This window comes from Rosa chinensis, chromosome 5, assembly GCF_002994745.2.
Source record: "Rosa chinensis cultivar Old Blush chromosome 5, RchiOBHm-V2, whole genome shotgun sequence".
Taxonomy (NCBI): Eukaryota; Viridiplantae; Streptophyta; class Magnoliopsida; order Rosales; family Rosaceae; genus Rosa; species Rosa chinensis.
Genome location: NC_037092.1, coordinates 36,584,874 through 36,606,036, shown reverse-complemented (window position 1 = coordinate 36,606,036; position 21,163 = coordinate 36,584,874). Strand labels below are relative to the sequence as shown.

General features: G+C 39.1%; 1 protein-coding gene across 5 annotated transcripts; it reads left to right on the top strand.

The window, feature by feature from the left end:
* The first annotated feature begins 4,022 nt into the window (after positions 1-4,022).
* Positions 4,023-20,315, top strand: LOC112202589 (putative disease resistance protein At3g14460). Of its 5 annotated transcripts, none has more exons than XM_024343588.2 (5): positions 4,023-4,035; positions 4,101-8,270; positions 8,378-8,449; positions 9,293-9,362; positions 10,577-10,887. In XM_024343588.2, the coding sequence occupies exon 2, from the start codon at positions 4,187-4,189 to the stop codon at positions 8,237-8,239; it is 4,053 nt and encodes a 1,350-aa protein (XP_024199356.1). In that variant the 5' UTR covers positions 4,023-4,035; positions 4,101-4,186; the 3' UTR covers positions 8,240-8,270; positions 8,378-8,449; positions 9,293-9,362; positions 10,577-10,887. The 5 variants fall into 5 exon arrangements, with proteins under 5 accessions (XP_024199356.1, XP_040361489.1, XP_040361488.1 ...); XM_040505555.1 differs by lacking the exon at positions 4,023-4,035 and adding an exon at positions 20,119-20,315 and having other exon boundaries at positions 4,063-8,270; positions 10,577-10,722; XM_040505554.1 differs by lacking the exon at positions 4,023-4,035 and adding an exon at positions 14,930-15,077 and having other exon boundaries at positions 4,063-8,270; positions 10,577-10,722.
* Positions 20,316-21,163: the final 848 nt, after the last annotated feature.

Sequence of the window (21,163 nt, the reverse complement as noted above, 5' to 3'; positions counted from 1 at the left end):
CCGAGAAGCCTCAGCAAGTTGAGGTCGTGGATCCGAACAATGATGTTCGACTGCCAGAACTTGGAACCTCTGGTCTCCGCGAGATGATGATTACTTTATTAAGTTCTTGAGTTGTGTTTGGTTGAAGTTGAAATCGGAGCAATTTGATTCAAGTATTTGAGATTTTCAATTTATTGTTGTTTTGATATTTTGGAGTACCTTTTTATTGCTTGGTAATAGCTTTCATAGTCGTTGGGAGTAGCTTTATTAGTCTCAACTTTAGGGAATAGCTTTTGTTCTACTTAGTAGTAGCTTTTTTTGGTGTTAAAAGTAGTTTTTGTTGTTGGTGACAGTAGTTTTACTTACCTATTCGGAAATCTCACTAGAGTAGCTTTGTTGCTGATGAGAGTAGTTTTTGTTGTTGGTGACAGTAACTTTTAGTGTTGATGGCAGTAGTTTTTCCTACCTTGCCGAGAATCTCACTAGAGTAGCTTTCATTGCTGGTGAGAGTAGTTTTTGGTGGGGGGATAATAGTTTTTAGTGTTGGTGACAGTAGTTTTTCTTACCTCGCCAAGAATCTCACTGGAGTAGCTTTTATTGCTGGTGAGAGAAGTTTTGGTGGTAGGGATATTAACTTTTGTTGGTGTGAATAATAGTTTTTGGTTTTGGGGAGCGTAGCTTTTGTTGGTGATAGTAGCTTTTGTTACTGATGACAGTAGCTTTTGTGACCTCACCGGAGGTCGCCGGAAATCTCACCAGAGTAGCTTTTGTTGCTAGTGACAGTAACTTTTGGTTTTAGTAACAATAACTTTTGTGGTCATCGGAAATCTTATCTGAAGTCGCCGGCGGTTTGCCGGAGTTAGCCACAGGCCGACCGGAGACTGGCCGAAGAAGGGAGAGATAATGATTGTTGACTTTTTACTCTAATGACATTTACGTAAATATGTTGGTTTTTATATCCAAAATTTAACACCTATTTTAATCTAGTGGCCTTAGAGCATTTTTAGCAATACTAACAACTTTTTAGTTAAATTCTAGCCAAAGTAGCTAAAAGTTATTTTGGCTAGCCACTTTAGAAATACGTCTGCATTAGTACTATCTATTTTAGCTAGTTTTGAATTTATATTATTTTTTAATAAAGATTAAATAGTTTAAATGTATTTATAAATTACATAAAATACTCTATATTTAGGAGTGAGATAGCTAAAAGCGATAATGGAGTCACTTAATTCGAGCGTCTTTAGCAAACTCTCTATCTTTGCTCATTAGCTATTTTAGAGAGCATGTTTACCTTTTTATATAGGGTTCTTGACCCAAAGCACCAAAATTAGACAAAATTATCTCACTTACCCCAGCAACAGATTTTTATTCCTACTAACCCGATTTAAAGAGAAATGACAACTTTACCCTTAACCTAATTAAGAAACTACATGATGCCACTCTCTCTCTCTCTCTCTCTCTCTCTCTCTCTCTCTCTCTCTCTCTCTCTCTCTCTCTCTCTCTCTCTCTCTCTCTCTCTCTCTCTCTCTCTCTCTCCCCCTCCCTCCCTCCCTCCCTCCTCTTCAGAATCAAACAGACGAGGTCACCGATCTCCGTGCTGGCGATGGCCGCGGCGACTTGCAAGAACGGGAAACCGGCTCGAGAACTCGTCGTCGTCTTCGTTGCTCATCACATCCACAGATTCGCTTAAGAAGAAGATAAGGCAATTTCAAAAATTCCAGTTCCCACTTCCCAGGCAGAAGTACATCCCGGTCTCCCCAAGCCGAGCTGCTAGACGGCGCCGTTTATGCAAGTCAGATTCTAGTTTCTCGTCTCGGAAGAGATGCGAAACTCCAGCATTCTCCCAAATGGGTATTTGAAGACAGCTTCAATGAATTGGATGTTGGATAATCGAAATTTGTTTCAAGACGTTTTGAGTGTACATGAATTTGAATTCTATTGGTTGCTGACATGCATAGAAATTATCCTTGCAGAGTTCATCTCTTCATTATGAATTCCAGTATGATGCAATTATGATATATTGTGTGGCTGTATCTTTGGTTGGCTAGTAGGGTCACACAAGAAAGTGTAGTATACAGCTTTGCAACCTTGTTGCTAGATCTTCCGAGTGGCAAACATATTCTTCCCAGCCATGTGAGTTCAATGATATTTGTCTTTTTTGAAAGATGTTAACTTGGATGAGAATGACGATGATTTGGAGTAGCTTTGCAATGATATTTGTCTTTATTTGAAAGATGTTGCTTCTTTTTTTTATTTGAAAGAAAAAGGGAAGAAAAAACAGTTCTATTAGAGAGCAATAAAGGGCTACTGGGGGGGGCAATAGATGTTTTGAATTGATGTAATCTCCTCGTTTTTTTTCTTTAATCAAAGTTTTATTTGTGTAGTTTTAGGAAGATTAATTACCATTTCGGTAATCTAAATGTCTATTGGGGGGGCAATAGACGTCTACTGGGGGGCAATACATAGCTGATAGTCGTCTATTGGGGGGCAATACATGGCTGATAGTCGTTTATTGGGGGCCAATAGACTTCTATTAGGGGGCAATAGACGTCTATTGCCCCTTTATTAGGGGGTAATAGATGTCTATTGGGGGCAAAAAAACTTTCCGGTGAGATTTTCAGCAAATTCCGGTGGGCGGCAACCGGTGACCGGCTTCCTGCTAAAGTTGGCCGGATTCCAGCGACCGGTGACGGGCTCCGGCGAAGTCTCCTATGGTTTCTCTCTCTTCCATTTTCTCTCTCTCTCTCTAAGTAACAAAGGAGTGAGGGGTAAAATTGTATTAAAAAAAAATTAAAAACACAAAAAAAATCTTAATGGGGTATTAAGGTAGACTCCCTTAGAGTGTATTGGGTAAGAGGGAATTAAAAAAATTAATGGGGTAAGTAGGAAAAAAATCCCTAGAAATGGGGTAAATGGACAAAACCCCCTTGATTAAAATACCTCTTCAGTCCCTCACTTTTTAAATTTTAGTTTAGTCCTTATTCTCTCTAATTCTCACACAACAGGTCTAAAATGACTATTATACCTGTCACTTCCTTTTTTTCTTTTATTTTTCTCTTTTTTTATTTTATTTTATTCTCTCTCTCTCTCTCTCTCTCTCTCTCTCTCTCTCTCTCTCTCTCTCTCAAGTTACATAATATGAATTCACTGTTCATGTCACAATTTATTGGTTCATGTCACAGTACTGACCATATCACTTTTCAGGTGTCAACTTCATTAAAGAAACCAGAGCTTTCATTGAACGAATGAAACAAGGCAAGTGCTTAAGCATGGATTCTATGATCGAACCCAAAGAAAAAAACTTGGGCATGGATTCGGTTTTTAGATTGGAGGTAAGGAATGGATATGAAGAACTGAAGAAGGAAAGGGAAGGTAAGATTATCGAGCTCAGGTCGTTGTCGGCCTCTGATATTTGTTCAACATCGTGCGAAGTTGGGAGGTAGTAGAGCTTCTTAGTTTGAGCATCAAGGTCTTTGAAGGGGTTGTGGAGCTTCATGGCTGTAGCGGCGATCTGATCATCGAAGATGGTGGTGGGTTGGTTGAATCATCCATGATCAAATTGCATAGAAAAAGAAATTTAGGTTTTGATGAATACAATTGTGTATTTGACTTTAAGGGTATCATTGGAATCAAATTTGATATTAGGTGGACTAATTTAACAGACTCAATTTATCATTAGATCTTAGATAACTTTCACCTAATTTATCATTTAATTATCTAATGTGGAGTGTTTTTCTTATCATTTATCCTTAAAAAAATATTCTTAAAACCCGGTCTTATTTTGGGAGGGCATGTGTTTAGGAGGGTTATGGTAATCAGGAGTTTAGGCTCAATGTCTCCCTCTTGAATTCGACAGTTTCATTAATTAAAACTTGGGGGCAGCCGCACCAGCCCTTTATTAAAAAAAAACAAAAGTTAAAGAAAAATCTAAACCGGGTCAATCTAAACGTCATCAAGACGAGACTAATCCAAGCGGGACCTAGGCGGCCATCCAAGAGAGACTTTTAGACCACTGTGTATAGGTATTAGTCTTGTTCAAATCACTTAATTAGATTGGTTTGACTTTAGGCAACAACTAATTCTTGAATCTTCAATGCTTTCAGAAAACAACTCTATACTAGTTTTGATTGCATTGCTTGTTCCTCTGTCATCTTCTTTGTCACTCTCACAAATCACAACTTTGATTGCTTCCTTCCTGAAACTAACTATGGCAGTGGGAGAGGTCTTTCTTGCTGCGTTCCTTCAGGTGCTATTCGACAGGTTAGCCTCTCGTGAGTTCCTCAAATTTGCACGGCAGAAGGGCATTGGCGGGAAGCTTGAAAAATGGAGTGAAACACTGTCTGCAATTCGAGCAGTGTTGTATGACGCCGAGGAGAAGCAACTCATAAGCATGTCAGTGAAAGAGTGGCTGGATGATCTCAAAGACTTGGCTTATGATGTGGAGGACATCTTGGACAGGTTTTCCACTGACATGTTACGATTCAAGGCCAAGGAGCAAAATCTGGCTGGCACAAGCAAGGTACGAGGCCTCTTTCTTAAAGTTAAATGCAACTTCAATATGAACTCTGAAATGGAAAAGATTTCTGAACGATTGCAAGAAATATCTCAACGAAAAAACATGCTCGGTTTGAATAATAGCGGAGCTGGATCTAGTGCGGCATCCCAAAGGCGAACAAGCTCATGCTTGCTTGATGGACCTGTGGTTGGAAGGTATGAAGACAAAAGGAAGATTGTGGCTTTGTTGTCAAGAGATGAACCTAGTACTGTCAATTTCCATGTAGTTGCAATTGTTGGCATGCCTGGAGTTGGGAAGACTACACTTGCTAAATCAGTATTCAAGGACAACAATATTGCCCTGGAACAGTTCGATCTTAAGGTATGGGTATCAGTGTCTGATGATTTTGACCTTGTTAGAGTAACAAAAGCCATTCTTGAATCGGTCACGTCTGTGTATTGTGACTTCAAGGAATTCAATAAAGTTCAAGATAACTTGAGCAAGGAGTTAGCAAGTAAAAAGTTTCTAATTGTTTTGGATGATGTTTGGAATACCTGCGACCATGATCAATGGACAACCCTACAGTCTCCCTTTCATGTCGGAGCACCAGGAAGTAAGATAATTGTAACGACTCGTGATGAAAAAGTTGCAAGAATGACGAGACCCATTGAGATCCACTGTTTGAAGTATATGTCAGATGATGATTGTTGGGAAGTCTTTCAGCAGCATGCATTCATGAATGTCAACAGTGGGAGACCACAAGGTTTTGAATTTTTTCGAGAGAGTATTGTTATAAAATGTGGCGGATTGCCCTTGGCTGCAAGGACTCTCGGTGGTCTTTTAGGTTGTGAAGACATAGATGAGTGGAAAAAAATATTGAACAATAGATTATGGAGTCTATCAAATAAGAGTCACATTCACCAAGTGTTGAAATTGAGCTATCACTATCTTCCTTCATATTTGAAAAGGTGCTTTGCATATTGCTCAATACTCCCAAACGACTATGAATTTGGGGAGAAGCAATTGACACTTCTTTGGATGGCAGAGGGTTTACTTCAACAACAAGAAGAACATGAAACATTAGAAGACTTGGGTGGTCACTATTTTGGACAGCTATTATCTAGGTCATTATTTCAAAAATCAAGCAGAAACAGTTCATTATATGTTATGCATCACCTTGTTGGTGATCTGGCTCGGTGGGCTGCGGGAGAAATTTGTCTCAGGTTGGAGGATAAAGATGGTAGATGTTCTCGAAAGACACGTCATTCGTCATACATTCCCGGTCAGTATGATGGGGTTAACAAATTTGAGGCATTCTCTGAAGCCAGACGTTTGCGTACTTTTCTACCATTGTCAGAAGACTTTTGTAACCATGTGACTTGTAAGGTTACTCTTGATTTACTGCCAAGATTGGAATACTTACGGGTACTCTCTTTGAATGGCTATCAAATAACTGAGTTGCCGAATTCAATTGGTAACTTGAAGCATCTACGGTACCTTGATGTTTCTCATACATTAATAATGAGATTGCCTGAATCAACAAGCACCCTTTGCAACTTACAGACATTAATATTAGAAAGTTGTTCTAGACTGAAGACACTGCCTACAAAGATGCGATATTTATCAAATCTACGCCATCTCAACAATTTAAATGTGCCTTCATTGGAAGGAATGCCCCCACAGCTAAGTCAACTGAGCAATCTGCAAACGTTGCCGAATTTCGTGGTGGGCAAAGGTAGTGACTCAAGGGTAAGAGAGATAGGGCCCCTGTCTCTTCTTCGAGGGACATTGTGCCTCTCAAGATTGGAAAATGTCAATGATGTTGAGGATGCAAGGAGGAGTGACTTAATTTGCAAGGAAGGGATTGATGCATTGCAGCTGGAATGGAATGATAAAGGAGAAAATGAATCGATCGTGCTTGACATGTTAAAACCTCATAAAAAGATGAAAGAGGTCATCATCAAGGGTTATGGAGGTTTGCAATTTTCAGCATGGATTGGAGATCCTTTATTCTCTTATGTGATGCATGTGAGGTTAGAGAATTGTAACAATTGTCGATTCTTGCCACCACTTGGACGATTGCCTTCTCTCCAAATACTTTGTATTAGAAATATGTCTGGGGTGGAAAAAGTTGGCCTAGAGTTTTGTGGAGAGGGTAGCTTGTCTTTTCCATTATTGGAGACCCTTGTGTTTGAGGATATGCAAAACTGGAATGAGTGGTTTCCTTGCCAAGGATATCAAGGACTTGAAGTTTTCCCTTCCTTGAAAATACTTTCAGTGAAAAGATGTCCCAAATTAAAGGGTGAGTTACCTCACAAGCTTGATTTGTTAACAAAGCTTGAGATTCATGAATGTAATGAACTGGTGGTTTCAATTGCCAACTACAAACAGCTCTGTGAATTAAACGTGCGCGATTGCAAAGGGGTGGTGTATAAAAGTGTGCACCACTTTGAGTTACTGAAGTCTATTTATCTTTCAGATTTTTCAGTGCTGAGATTTCAAACTGGAGGATTCATGACCGGATTAACAAAGGTGGAACAATTGATGATAGCCAATGGTGATGAACTTTCATCTGAATGGCAGAATGAAGGTAGATTGCTGCAACACCTGATATCTCTTCGAAGTTTGTTCATTGAAAGAAACTCCCACCTTCTTCAATTGCATTGCCTGACTTCACTTCAAATGCTTCACATATATAGATGCCCAAGTCTAGTTTCCATTCCAGAGTCATGTTTGCCAGCTTCTCTTAAAGATATAGAGATTGAAAGGTGCGGTTCTCTGACGTGCTTTGCAAGATACAAAATACCCCCGAGTCTAAGAACAATAGAGATTAAACATTGCCAGTGTTTGAAATATTTGGTAGAGGAGGAGCAGGTGGAGGGTTGCTCCTCTGCTTCATCTTCTCTTGAGTACTTGAGCATATCTAACTGTCCATCTCTTATCTCCTTATCATCCAGAGGTGGATTACCAAAGGCACTTAAACACCTTTACATAAGGGATTGTGAACAACTGGAGACAATATCTGAAGGCTTCTATGATGACACTTGCCTCGAAGAACTTCATATTGGGCGTTGTGCAAATCTGAAATTCTTACCGGAGGGCCTATGTCTTCTTGCTAATCTTCGTAGGTTAATTGTTTTTGTCTGTGGAAGTCTTGTTTCCTTCCCAAGAGGAGGGTTGCCAACAAGGCCCTCCAACCTGACATTCCTTGTTATCTCTGATTGTCAAAGATGGAAAGCCTTCCCCAAAGGCATGATCAACCTCAACTCTCTCCAGGAGCTGGTGATTGGAAGCTGTGAAGGTTTGGCGTCCATTCTAGAGGAGGGTTTTCCCCCCAACCTAACATCACTTATCCTTTTGAATCCCAGAAATTGTAAGCCACTCACAGACTGGGGCTTGCACTTGCACAGACTCACCTCTCTTACAGAGTTATGCATCCAAGGTGTTGATCAAGACTTGGTTTCCTTTCCACCAGAGGAAATGCTGCTTCCTACATCTCTCATTAAACTTACCATTGGATTCTTCCCGAATCTGAGACGAATATCCAGCCAGGGCCTTCAGGTCCTCACCTCTCTTGAATCTCTTAGAATTGATGATTGCCCAAAGCTTGCATCCATTCCAGAGGACCTGCCCTCTTCACTCACACAACTTTACATCTATGATGACTGTCCTCTGCTTAGAAAGAGATATCAACCAGATATACCACGATACTGGGCCAAAATAAGTCACATTCCGTACATAGAGATTGGAGACTACAAACCCTAAGGCTCACAGCCTGCATCTTTTAGGAATCCAGGTACATCAAAAATTGAAAGAGAAATTGGTCAAAACCTTTATTTCCATGTTCTATGTATGTATTTCTTATTTGCAACTGTTTTCTAACTATGGTGTTTCATATTTCAGACCTACAGATCCAAAGGACATGAGAAATGCTCAAATATTAGAACTCAGTCCAGTTTATGCGGAACATCTCTGGTAATCTTTTTTTTTTTTCAAAGCAAACTCACAACTGATTTCAGTGAATGATGCTTTCTGATCAATTCTTAGATTTTTATGTAAATTTCTACATCGCTTTCATATTCTATAATTTTGCTTTTTTGTTTTTTTTGTTTTGTTTTGTTTTTTTTATCTTAGTTTATGAGTTTGATATATGGTTAAAGACTTCCTTGACCGATAAACAGACAAAATGAGAGTAATAGCTCCATCAACTGATTTTTAATATTCCTGAGGATCTGTTCTATCAACAGACAAAATGAGAGTAATAGCTCCATCAACAGACAAAATGAGAGTAATAGCTCCATCAACAGACAAAATGAGAGTAATAGCTCCATCTCTGAACTAGTTGAATATCGATGTAGATCTGTCCTATGTTATTACAGGTTGTATAATGTACTATATGTTTTTCACTTGTTGACACAAATCACACAATGAGTTTTACAAATCCTATGTGACATTTAAGAACTGAAAATCTAAACTAGGGATCACAAATGCTCAACCAATAATTCATATTTCACTCTCTATTTTAGGGGTAAAGCTATGGTAAGTGCTCCAGAACAAAAAAAATCTCTATTTTAGCCATTACAATTATTAAGTAAGTGCTCCAGTAATCTACATGGAATGCCAGGTTAACCTCTATTTTTAATCTTTAGACGTTCTCTTGCCTTACAAAATGGGATGCTGGAGCTTTAGATGTTTTAGAGCAAAGAATGCATGCACAGTTCTTTATTAGACCATTACTGGCTTTTTTTTATTTGTGTATCTTATTGTAAATTAGTCTTTCTGAAGTCATGGTAGGTTTTTAATCTCCTACAAATGCAGGTGCAGCTTCATTTCTTACTGCAGGACGCATGTCAGTATCCTCTGTTACTGAAACTTCATATACAATGAGGTAAGTCGCATTTCCTGTCCAGTTTGTAGACAAATAGCAATATCTCTTAGTATAATGTCAAGACCCAGACATTTATGCCTTTTTTACATGGATATATGCTTATTCCCATTCTTATCTGTTAGCAGAATAATCTGCTTAACCTTAACTCCAATTTTAGTTAGAGTTGGGAAAAGATTTGTTTCATTTTTTTCAATGAATATTGATTCTTCAAGTCAGATCATCATATATTTTATTATTTATGGGAGTTTTATGTTGAGGCAATTTTTTTTTTTTAATTTTAATCATCCAACGTTCATTACATACTACCTGACCAGTTTGGTCATAAACATCATCAAATATATACTATGAGAATCCACTACATGTGATGCCAGAGTTAACCTTTATTTTCTGCACTTTTATATTTAGTTGTTCTGTTTCCCGATGAGCTTCCATCCTGGAGGTTTGTGGTTCACTAAAATTTTTGAACATATGTTAGAGAGGACATCTGCAGCTAGGTCTTTACTAGAATTTTGTGTTTGGTGCTTTTTATGAACAATGAGAGTTTCCTGAAGTGTCTTGCTTCAGAGACAATAATTGTGCTAAGTGTTGTGATATGTCAATGATCTAAGTCTTTCTAGTAGAGGCTTTTCCTCCCAAACTAGCATGAGTTATCATTGTTGAACCACTGAGTACTAGTAGTATGCCTCTCTCGAAGTGCGAGGCATATACACAGAGTAACCTCCCCTAAAGGGGTGCGGATCCAGATCTGACATTGGAGATGCTGCTGCCTAGATCTCTGATTAAACACAAAATGAAAGACTTCCAAAATCTATAGAACCTTTCTAGCAAAATAACACTTGTTTTCACTCATAGACAGAGTATTAATTTACTAGACGATTTTTAATCATTCATTTCTAAATTATTACACATTGTGATAAAGTGTGCTTTCTGTTGTACAAATAATATTGTCTCTGTAGGTGCTTTACAAAATCGTGGATTGAAAAGATAAAAATTGTGTTGTACAAAATCCCAAGTAACACTTAAAATGACAGTATCCTCTGTTTTCTGATTTATATGTCTGTTGTCTTCTTTTCAAGCCCTGGTACAAATGGGGCAATGAAATCATTGATTCTGGGGACTTTTTTATTTAAATCTTCTAGCCTGTCCTATGTGCTTAGACATGATAACATCTTCTACATTATATCAAGACCTTGATCATCTATTTTCTGTTACAGACTGCATTAGGAGATGTGAGACTTTTCATTAATATGCGGTAGTTTTCAGTGGAACTGGAGCAGATATTTGGTGATTGTATGGAAGGTGGCACAAAATGAAAGGAATATGCTCTGAGGCTTTGTTAAAGAAAGTTAGATTGTACCAGGTATCTCTAGCTCTATCATACAAATATAATCTATTACTATCATGACTCCTGTTCATGGATTCGTACATTTTTTCTTCACTTTTTCGAATATTGATTTCTGTACAAGTGTGATATGCTTGTAAGGAAAGACAAGATGAGAGTTTCTTCTATACATATGTGGCTCCTACATACTGTGATAAATATAACAATAAATAGTTTTCTGTTTATAATCTTAAGCTTAGTATTTTTCCTTTCCATTTGGTTTATAGTTAATGTTTGTCATCAAATACAAACTTCAAAGCCAGCCATCTTTGCTTTAAAATGCTTTATCAATAATTATTGTCAAGATGCAAAGATAGACCAGTTTGAAAAGTCAACTTTTTGTTCGTTTTTTGTATATCGTGTGCTATAATACAGTGTTTTCTATGGTTATAAACTTCATTAATTGTACATTCTTGTGTCACTAATATGGTGATGGTACATTTGAGTCATCTGAGTCGGGGAGTTTCTTGGAAATGGAAGAAGTTCGGGATCTTAAAGCTTGCTTTAGTGAAGAGAAGTTAAAAACTTAAATCTGGTAGCCTAATTCTTAGAAGTAGGAACTTTCGCTGGTTTATGCCTTATTGGAGTTGTGATGCACATTTGAAGCCAAGCCGGCCAATGTAGGACCAGGAAGGGAATTGGTGTTTATTTAAGGATTAATTTCAGTTTAGTACCCTGTGGTTTGGGAGTAACATCATGTCAGTTCATGCTCTTTCAATTTGATCAGCAACACCCCTGTGCTTTCAATTTCAATTAGCCGTGCCCAAATTTTACTGTTCCGTCCAAATTTTACTTTGTCAATCTAGTCAAAGTTAACATTCAAATTGGACGGAACAGTAAAATTTGGGCACGGCTGATTGAAATTGAAAGCACAGGGATGTTGCTGATCAAATTGAAATAGCAGGGACTGACATGATGTTACCCCCAAATCACAGGGTACTAAACTGAAATTTATCCTTTATTTAATTAAACATTGAGTGAAAAGCATATATTTTCCTTTGAATATATGAAAATTACAAAATATATGCTTTTTTATTTTTTTTATTTTTAAAGGGTTTGGAACCCAGCCAAGCTGGGAGGCTCAGCCCCATGCCCGGATCCGTTTATTAAAATAAAAAGAAAAACAAAGAAAGGGAATGGGGGACTAGACCAAAACCATTCCCTATAACCAAAAAGAACAGTAACAGAACAAAGAATACAAGCTGAGAACTCATGAAGGAAAACCATAAGTCGACTAGATTAAGCAAATCTATATGATGGGCGACCAGACAAATCACCACCCAGAGCCGAATGCAGGAAATGAGGCACCATCTCCCACCAGACAAAATCACCATGCGAGGCACCATAATTAGCAAGCTTATCAGCCACTGAATTCCCCTCCTTGTATATGTGTGAAAAATGAATAATCAACTATCTAGACAAATGCAAACAGTTCCTCCATTGTGTTCGCAGACGCCAAGGTACCTTAAGAGGATCATTAATAAAACTGAGCAATATCAAAGAATCCACCTCCACCCACAAATTCACCCACCCTTTTAAACAAGCCATGCGAATTGCCTCAATTACAGCAATCAACTCTGCGTCAAGAGCACAAGGGACAATTACCTTTTTAGTAAAAGCACCTAAAAAAGAGGCCTCACTACCCCTAAAAACACCTCCACACCCTGCCTGAAGCTGATCATGGTATGATCCATCTGTATTTACTTTAACCCAAAGAGGAGGAGGTGGGTACCACATTACCTGGATAACTTTTGGAGCCATAGGCTGCAGTTGAGACAAACCTAAAAACCCAAAAATTGGAACAGATTGTGGAACAGAGGATGAGCTAAAGATTAATCTAGCAGATTCACCAATTGAAAGAATCACCTTTTGTTTAAACCTGTAGGGCTCAAAAACCCCCCCATCATGCTTGAGACTATTTCTCTCAGTCCAGACACACCAAAAAATATTGCAAACTGATAAGAACCATAGCAGCTTAGTGGAGACAGAGAAGTTAGAAATTAAATTCTCATGAAAAAACTCACTGGTCTCATAGGCTGGATTGAAGTGAAGCCTGAATAGTGGGAAGATCCAATCCCATATTCCAGCAGCTGCTGAACAGTTCACAAAAAGGTGATGCAGCGATTCTGTTGCCGCCGTGCATAAGTGGCACCGAGAGCAAAGGGCCCTGCCTCGTCGCTGCATTTGCACATCAGTTGGAATCTTTCCCAGCAAAATTCTCCAGGCTACTAAACTCTTACGGGGCTAAATAGCAGGGTGCCAAATTTTTTTTGCCCAAGCTGGCCTAGGCTGCTGCATAGAAAAAATCATAAGCTGCCTTGGTGGTGAGAGTACCTGAACTTTTAGTAGCCCATACCGGTGTATCACTGCACTCTTCAGATGGGATTGGCAAAACCGAAATGTCGTTAGCCACCTCAGGGAAAGACCTCTGAAAACTCCATGGAATTTTCCACTCTCTATTTTCAATAAAATCACACACTTTGTCATTAAGAAAAGGGTGAAACAATGGGTCACAATTGGTAGACTCTAAAGGCAGATAACCTAGCCAATTATCCTTCCATAACCGCACCACTTTACCATCCCCAACTACCCATTGTAGGTTTGCAATTAGTGAGGGCCATAGTTTCTTGAGACCGAGCCAAATGGACGACTTTTTGTAGGAAGTGAAGCATTGAAGCCCATCTGTGAGGAATCTTTCATGCAATAACAAAGCAGAAGGTGACCCTCTCTCAACTACCTCCCAACACCTCTTCAGAAGCAAGGATTTGTTAAGGATATGCTTTGAAATCTCAGAAAATTTAGTCCCTGATCACAGCAAACTCCAAAGTTCTTCTATTTTTTTGTTGATATACATATAAAAATTTGTTGACGGATATCGACATTGAGTGTGCCTCTTCAAACTAGGGTTTAGTTCTAGAGTTGTAATAGGACTATAGGAGATAAGGTTCTAGATTTCCTAATTATATTCGGATTCTATTTCTTTGTATGACAAGATTATGTACTTTGTAAATCCCTATATAAAGGGCTCCTATTATCAATAATAGAACACACACAATTCTCTCATCAATCTCTCTGCAAATCATATTTTCCTTAAACACGTTATCAGCACGAGCCCTAACCTTGTAACAAATAACCAAAACCCCAAAACAAGTCAAAACCCTCAAACCCTAGTTGCCTCCGCCTCCCAACTAGTAGCCCCCGACCCAAGGAGTCTGGAACCGGTGGTAACACAACCAAAACCGGCCAGAAACTTACTGAACCGGTCGCCGGAAGCCACAAACCATCCACTACGATCTCTCCACCGATTCACCACCTTCCGGACACCCAATTGCCACAAAATTTTGTCAGAAGCACCGTCTCTGTCCTAGGATTCAGGAACCAGAAGCGGAACACCAAGAATAGGTCCAAAAGCCCCTGAACGGGCCATCAAACCAACTGGTCCTCCTGCAGAAAAACCAGCAGAAACGACTTTTTGCCCAATTTTTCCTGTTTCGGCCAATACCAACTGCCACAGGCTCCTAGCCCTAGCTGGCCATACCGTACGCTACCCCTGTAGCCCTTGAGCACCCATGTGCTGCCTACTGCCCCTGCAGTATCGTTGCACGCTTGCTGTCCCTGCAGCACAGCAGCATGTTCATTCCTGTGCAGATCAGCCTGTTTGCACACCCAGAATAGTCTTGATCAGGACCTCATATAAAAATACTTCCTTCATTAAAGTTGTTTATCTCTATCTCTTCTATCTGACCTCCAAATTTTAGCCCCATGGGAGTCGTTTTGAGACCTATACACCATTTGAAATGGGAGCTATTTAGAAGCGAATCTGCTCCGAATTTCAACAAGTAAGTTTTAAAGATTAAAGTTCCTGCTTTCTTGTCTTTTAAATTTCTTTATTTGCTGCAGGATTTTCGATATACGAACATGAGTTCGATTATTTAATAAGCGAAATTGTGGGGATTCACGCTAAACGAACTAAGAGCGTTCGTAATCAATGAACTAAGAGTGTTCATAATATTCGGACTAAAAGCGTCCGCAAGCATTGTGACCATATTAAACATCATTGTTTCAGTCTAATCCAAATATTCTTGGAAATTGATTTCTTGGTAGCATAGCTCGGAAATCTTATTATTTTAGTTTTCGCGGAAGTTTAGCTCCGAAACTAATTCGTTATTGTTTCACCCTTTTTCAGGATGTCAAACACGAACAAACTCGATTTTGTTTCATTGGATTATGCATGCAAAGGGTATTTAGACTGGGCCATTGATATTGAGATCCATCTTACTGCCCGAGATTTATTGCATACAATCCAAGAGCTTTGTCCTATAGAAACAACTCCAGATCCTCAAACTGAGAAAGATAATTCCAGGGCACTTGCCCTTATGAAACGTCACATGGATAGTGACCTCCAGTTTGAGTTCATAAATGAGGATAGCACCATAAAGCTTTGGCAAGCGCTTCGTGAACGTTATGGCAATGTTCGTGACTCTATCCTTCTGAATATAGAAGCAGAATGGAATGATCTTCGCTTCTCTGAATTTGACACGGTCATGCAATTTTATTTGGAAACTCTTCGCATCAGATGAATGATGCGTCTCTGTGGAAAGACAATCAGAGAAGACCAATTGATTGAGAAAACCCTCAATACCTTCCCTGTCTATGCTATGAGGTCCTCAAAATTATTCCGGACTCATGTAAATGCAAGACAAATCACAAGTTTTCAACAGCTTATTGAAGCTATGAACAGAGAAATTGATAGGCCTCAAGATGGCCATCAAGAGCATCGTCCCATAGCTAGAGAAAGTCGCCATCGATGTCATGATCCATACGATCGAAATGCTCGAGAAGGTAATCGCCAAGGCGACAATCACGCGACTTTAGGAGCTGTGATTTTGAGGGAAGAAGGGTCGGAAACCATGGAGCCAATGTTGGCCATGGTCATCACTTTCCAACGCCACTGGTCCTAGGGACCATGCAAATTGCGCCAATGCGCCTCAATTAAGGGAGAATCCTCTTTATGGTGTCTATTTCTGATATAGAATGTCTGATCAATGGACCCGAATTTGCAATGTACCTAAGAAGGTAGCTGCATCATGGTGATCAAGACATCAAGTTCAAAAAGACTTTAAATATGGCGATGAAGACAAAATTCCGCAGATTTTTATTTCGAATAGTCTTTTATTTTTCCAAGAATTATGTAATGGCAATTATGCCTTAATCAATAAATGACAATTTTGTATTAACTCTTTCTCAAGTGGCGCATCCAATGAAGTATGATGTCTAGGAAAGTGATTGAGATTAATGATACTTAAGAGAGCCTCGCTCCACCGACATATCTCTCTACTTCCCTGGTCATATTTGATTGGAGTTACCAAACGGATTCAGTGACTACGATTTGTCTAAGTTTGATTTTTATTTTGGATTAGACTTTGGTTAAGAAACTTTGATGTAATCATTGGCTATTAATAAAGTGTCGATTCTTTTACTTAATGTCTTGGACATACCTCAATTCGAACTTTATTCAAAAGATATAAAAGCCAATGGTTTGCATGTGGAAACACATTGTGAGAATGGACAAGAGTGCTTTTGCATCACCTCTAATGACTACGGACATAAACGAGTATTAGAGATTACTTATGGGATTCTGACACATATAGGCTTTTGCACGACCGTTTGGGACACCCAGGTCATGATATGATGATCCGTGATACTAAAGACTTCACACAGACTTCTTTTTTCAGAACGAAGAAAAGTGATAATCAAAAGTCGATTCAAAGAGAGCATTGCACTGCCGCCATGCCTTGGGGTGCCGCCGCCATGCACCACCGGCCGGCCAACGCCTGCGCCGTGATCCCCTTGCGGAAAAATCATGGCTTTGACGCCATGTATGGAGACTTGGCTCATCTCTCTACTTCTCAAAGTAAATTGTGACATTGTGGCTCAACCAAAACCTTCATTGGTTAATTATAAGGCCAATCTTTCTTTCTGTAAAGCCTGTATTTTTAGGATCAAAACCATCCTATGCAAAGAACACTAAAAAAATAATTTCATTCTTACATAGAATCCAAGGGGATTTTGTGGATCAATTCAACCAACTTAAGGACTACTTAGATGTTTTATGGTGTTGGTTAATGTGCTGACACGCTGGTCACGTGTCGCGCTATCATCCACTCGTAATGCTGCTTATGATGAACTCCTAGCCCAGAACATATGGCTACGGGCTTACTACCCAGATTATCCCATTCAGTTAATTTGACTTGATAATGCTAGAGATTTTACATCGAAAATTTTCGATGACTATTGCATATCATTGGGTATTGATATCAAGTATCATATTCTCATGTACACACCCAATTGGTCTCATGGAAAAGCCACCATTAAAAGACTATGATGGTAGCCCGGACTATGGTAATGTACGTGCACCAATATTTCCGCTTGGGTTATGCAATATCGCATGCAGCTATGCTAATTCGTTTATGACTCATAGCAGCCACTCAACTTTTATTTGCGTTACAGCTAGTGACTGGGTTCGAGTCTAATATCATGTACTTATGCATATTTGAGTGTGCGGTTTATGTGCCAATTGCGCCGCCACAGCGCATCAACATGAGTCATTGCAACGAATGCATATATATATATATATATATATATATATATATATTTGTGTTGAACATAAGTCTCCAACTATAAGTCCGCTATGTAGAACCCTTGACAGGCGATCTCTTTTTCGCTGGATTTGTGAATTGTCACTTTGATGAGACAGTCTTCCCGTCGTTAGGGGAGATTAGAACATCAATGTTCAACAGGAACGACAGGAATTGTCGTGGTCTATCCCCACTATGTCTCATCTTGATCCCCTAAAAGTGACGAGATCACATATACCTGCTGCAAACATGTTTGCAAGGATTAATGTCCCCACAAGAGGATATGGTGCCACCCAGAGGAGATGGGTACGGCACCACTACCATGGATGGTGGTATGGTGACGCCACAAGAGTGGCATAATGGCGTCATAGGCCATGGGTTCCACTAGAGAGCGTAGGAGACTCATATGTTCGATAGATTCTCACCCTCGGAAGAGAGCGAGTTTGGCACAACTTGATCCATTGATCATTGATACTCAAAATCCGTCTCATGAGAATATTCTGGATTGTGGTTATGTCCAAGAGACATCGTTGGGGGACGCCTTAATGTTAGAACCAATTCCTCATAATATAGAGATCTCTACGAATTACACAAGTGTACATGAAGACGTGGAATTATTGAGACCAATGACATCGAACCTTACTCCGTTGAAGAATGCCAACGTAGAGAAAATTAGACTAAATGGAAAGATGCGATACAGGTTGAATTGGATTCACTAACGAAGAGGAAGGATTTCGGGCCTGAGATGCCAACACCTCCTAACATAAATCCTGTTGACATTAATAGGTTTTCGTTAGATAGCGTGATGAGAAAAAGAGATGATAATCTCGCCTTATGGCGCAAGGCTTCTCACAAAACGCACTGGAATCGACTATGAGAAGACATTGCACTCCATTACCTTGTCAGTTTGGTAGTTTCCGAATAACTGAACATGCAGTTTACGAATGTGGTCACCACATATCTCTATGGGGATCTAGATACAGAATATAATGAAGGGTCTTGTGTACTTCATTTACCCAAATCAAGTGGATCTTGACTATGGAGCGCTTTTACAATTAGGGTGAAACGCTCACTAAAGTGACTACTTGATTGGGAAGGGATATGATAAACTATGCCCCTGCATTTTCATGACAAGTTCTGGATTTGCAATTGTCACGGTTTATGTTGATAAATATAATTGGAACCCTTGAGAGTTAAGGCAAACCGCTGAACACCTGAAATCATAGTTTGAGATGAAGGACCTTGGGAGAACACAGTTTTGTCTAGATTTAGAACTTGTATACCGTGTCAATAAATGCTTTGCATTTTAATAAAGTCAAAGATGCACTCCCATGGTCGTCCGTAGTCTTGACCCTAAGAGGAATACGTTTCATCCTAGGGATGATGACGAAGACGTGTTAATTGCAATAGACTCATTATTGTACTTAACACAATACAAGACCGGACACCTCATTTGTTATGAACTTGTTGGCTAGATGTAGCTCTGCGCCAACGCAATGCCATTGGACTGGTATAAAGACAATATTTCATTACTTAAAATGTACGATAGATATGGGCTTATTCTATCCCTATAGAGAGAAAAGAATGACGGAAGAATGAGAACGGATCTCATTAGCCCAAGTGGCACCATCCAAGACGCTGTGATCGGCAAAAACTGCCGGCCACCCATCCTCCTCCCTTACATCAAAACGTTGATGATATTTTGATGGATTTTGCTGATGTAGGGTATCTCTCTGACCCTCACAAATGTCGTTCCCAGACCGGTTATGTCTTTACCATAGAAAGCACCGCGATATCTTGGAGGTCTACAAAGTAGATCCTTGTTGCTACTTCCTCAAATCATACAGAGATTATTGCTCTACATAAAGTCGTGCATGAATGCATATGGCTAAGGTCTGTAATTAGACACATTTGAGGAGCTTGTGGTTTGAAGTCTACCACAGATGAACCTACATGTATTTATGAATTGAGCAAATGAAATTAGGTTTCATCAAGGGCAACAACACCAAGCATATATCACCTAAGTTCTTTTACAATCAGCAACAACATTAATCACTTCTAAAGATTGAAGTGAATCAAATCTGATCAGAGGATAATGTAGTGGACTTATTCACTAAGTAGTTACCTAAATCCACCTTCGAGAAACATGTGAAGAGCCTCGGATTGAGAAATTTTTCCGAACTCCCATGATTGTAGTAATCAGGGGGAGATGTCGACATTAGGGGGAGGAATGATGTTTGTACATGATCGATCTCGAAGAGTGAAGATGTGTTATGCTCTTTTTGTCTTTCGACCAGGGTTATTTTTGTCCCATAGGATTTTTGTTACCTGGCAAGGTTTTTAACGAGGCAACGATCAAAACGTCATCACCAAGTTTGAGCGGCACAAGGGGGAGTGTTGAAGGATATCGACATTGAGTGTGCCTCTTCAAAATAGGGTTTAGTTCTAGAGTTGTAATAGGAGAGAAGGTTCTAGATTTCCTAATTATATTCTGATTCTATTTCCTTGTATGACAAGATTATGTACTTTGTAAATCCCTATATAAAGGGATCCTATTATCAATAATAGAACACACACAATTCTCTCATCAATCTCTCTGCAAATCATATTTTCCTTAAACAAAATTTATCTTTGGCATCTCTCTTAGTTCTATAATCATTAAAGATTTTTATTCTCCAAAAAAGTTGTTTTACCTTCTGATATTAGTTGTGTTTCAATTGTATTGAAATTGTGGCAGGAAAACTGAAGCCACCAGTAATGAATACAATCAGGAATGGGGAAAACAAGTTCACTTTCATTGCACTGAAGAGCAAGCGGGAGCTTTTGCTATAATTAAATTAGGTAGTTTTATTGCTATAATTTATCATTCCATCCAAAATGTCTGTAATTATGTAACTCTATTGGTACGTTTACTTACTTGGAATGGGAATGAAAATAGAGGGAATGATTACGGGGTAAATTTATTCCTGCGTTTATTAACACATAAAGGAATCGGAATGATTCCGGGTAAAAGTATTCCCGCATTTACTAACACATGAAGGAATCGGAATGAGTGTAGGTCCCACCTCCTTATAAGGAATCGATTCCTGAATACTCGAGAATTTGATTACGAAGGGGGGAGATGGGTTTAGGAATCAACTCTTCCGGAATCAATACCAATTCCTTTCTTCTCCCATTCCAGTTATCTCCTATTCATGATTATTTTCCATTCCAAGTAAGTAAACGTGCCATATATATAGATAACATTCACACGTACATACTTCATGAGATAATTGGATTAATTAATTTAGTATTTAACACATGTTTTTCTCATATCAATCATATTCTCAATTATGCATGTTGACATAGCCAAAGTGCCGGAACGAATTTATGCAATTTTTTCCCTTTATCCCCACAAAAGATTGTCTTCACTTTTGTTTTCTACTTTTCATGGATCTTTTTGCAAGAGTGCACTTGGAAAGCTGCAAGAAAAGCTCTCCAAAATTGTTTCCGAAAAGCTGATTCTGAACTCCAGCTTTCTGCTTTGCAGCAACTATTTTGCACAACAATTGCCGTGGACTTCCCTTGTAATTTCCGGCTAAATGAATGATCAAACTTAGTCCTTTGCATCAGTGCTTCATGGTCCGTGACTTTTTTTTTTCTTTTTTCTTGTAGCTTTTCATCATCACATTTCAAGCTATAAGGTCTCATTTGGTTCACGGAAATGAAAGAGATTCCGTCTTTCCCATAGAACGGAAAATTTAGTTTCTCATGAACTTTCAATTCCTATGTTTGGTAACATT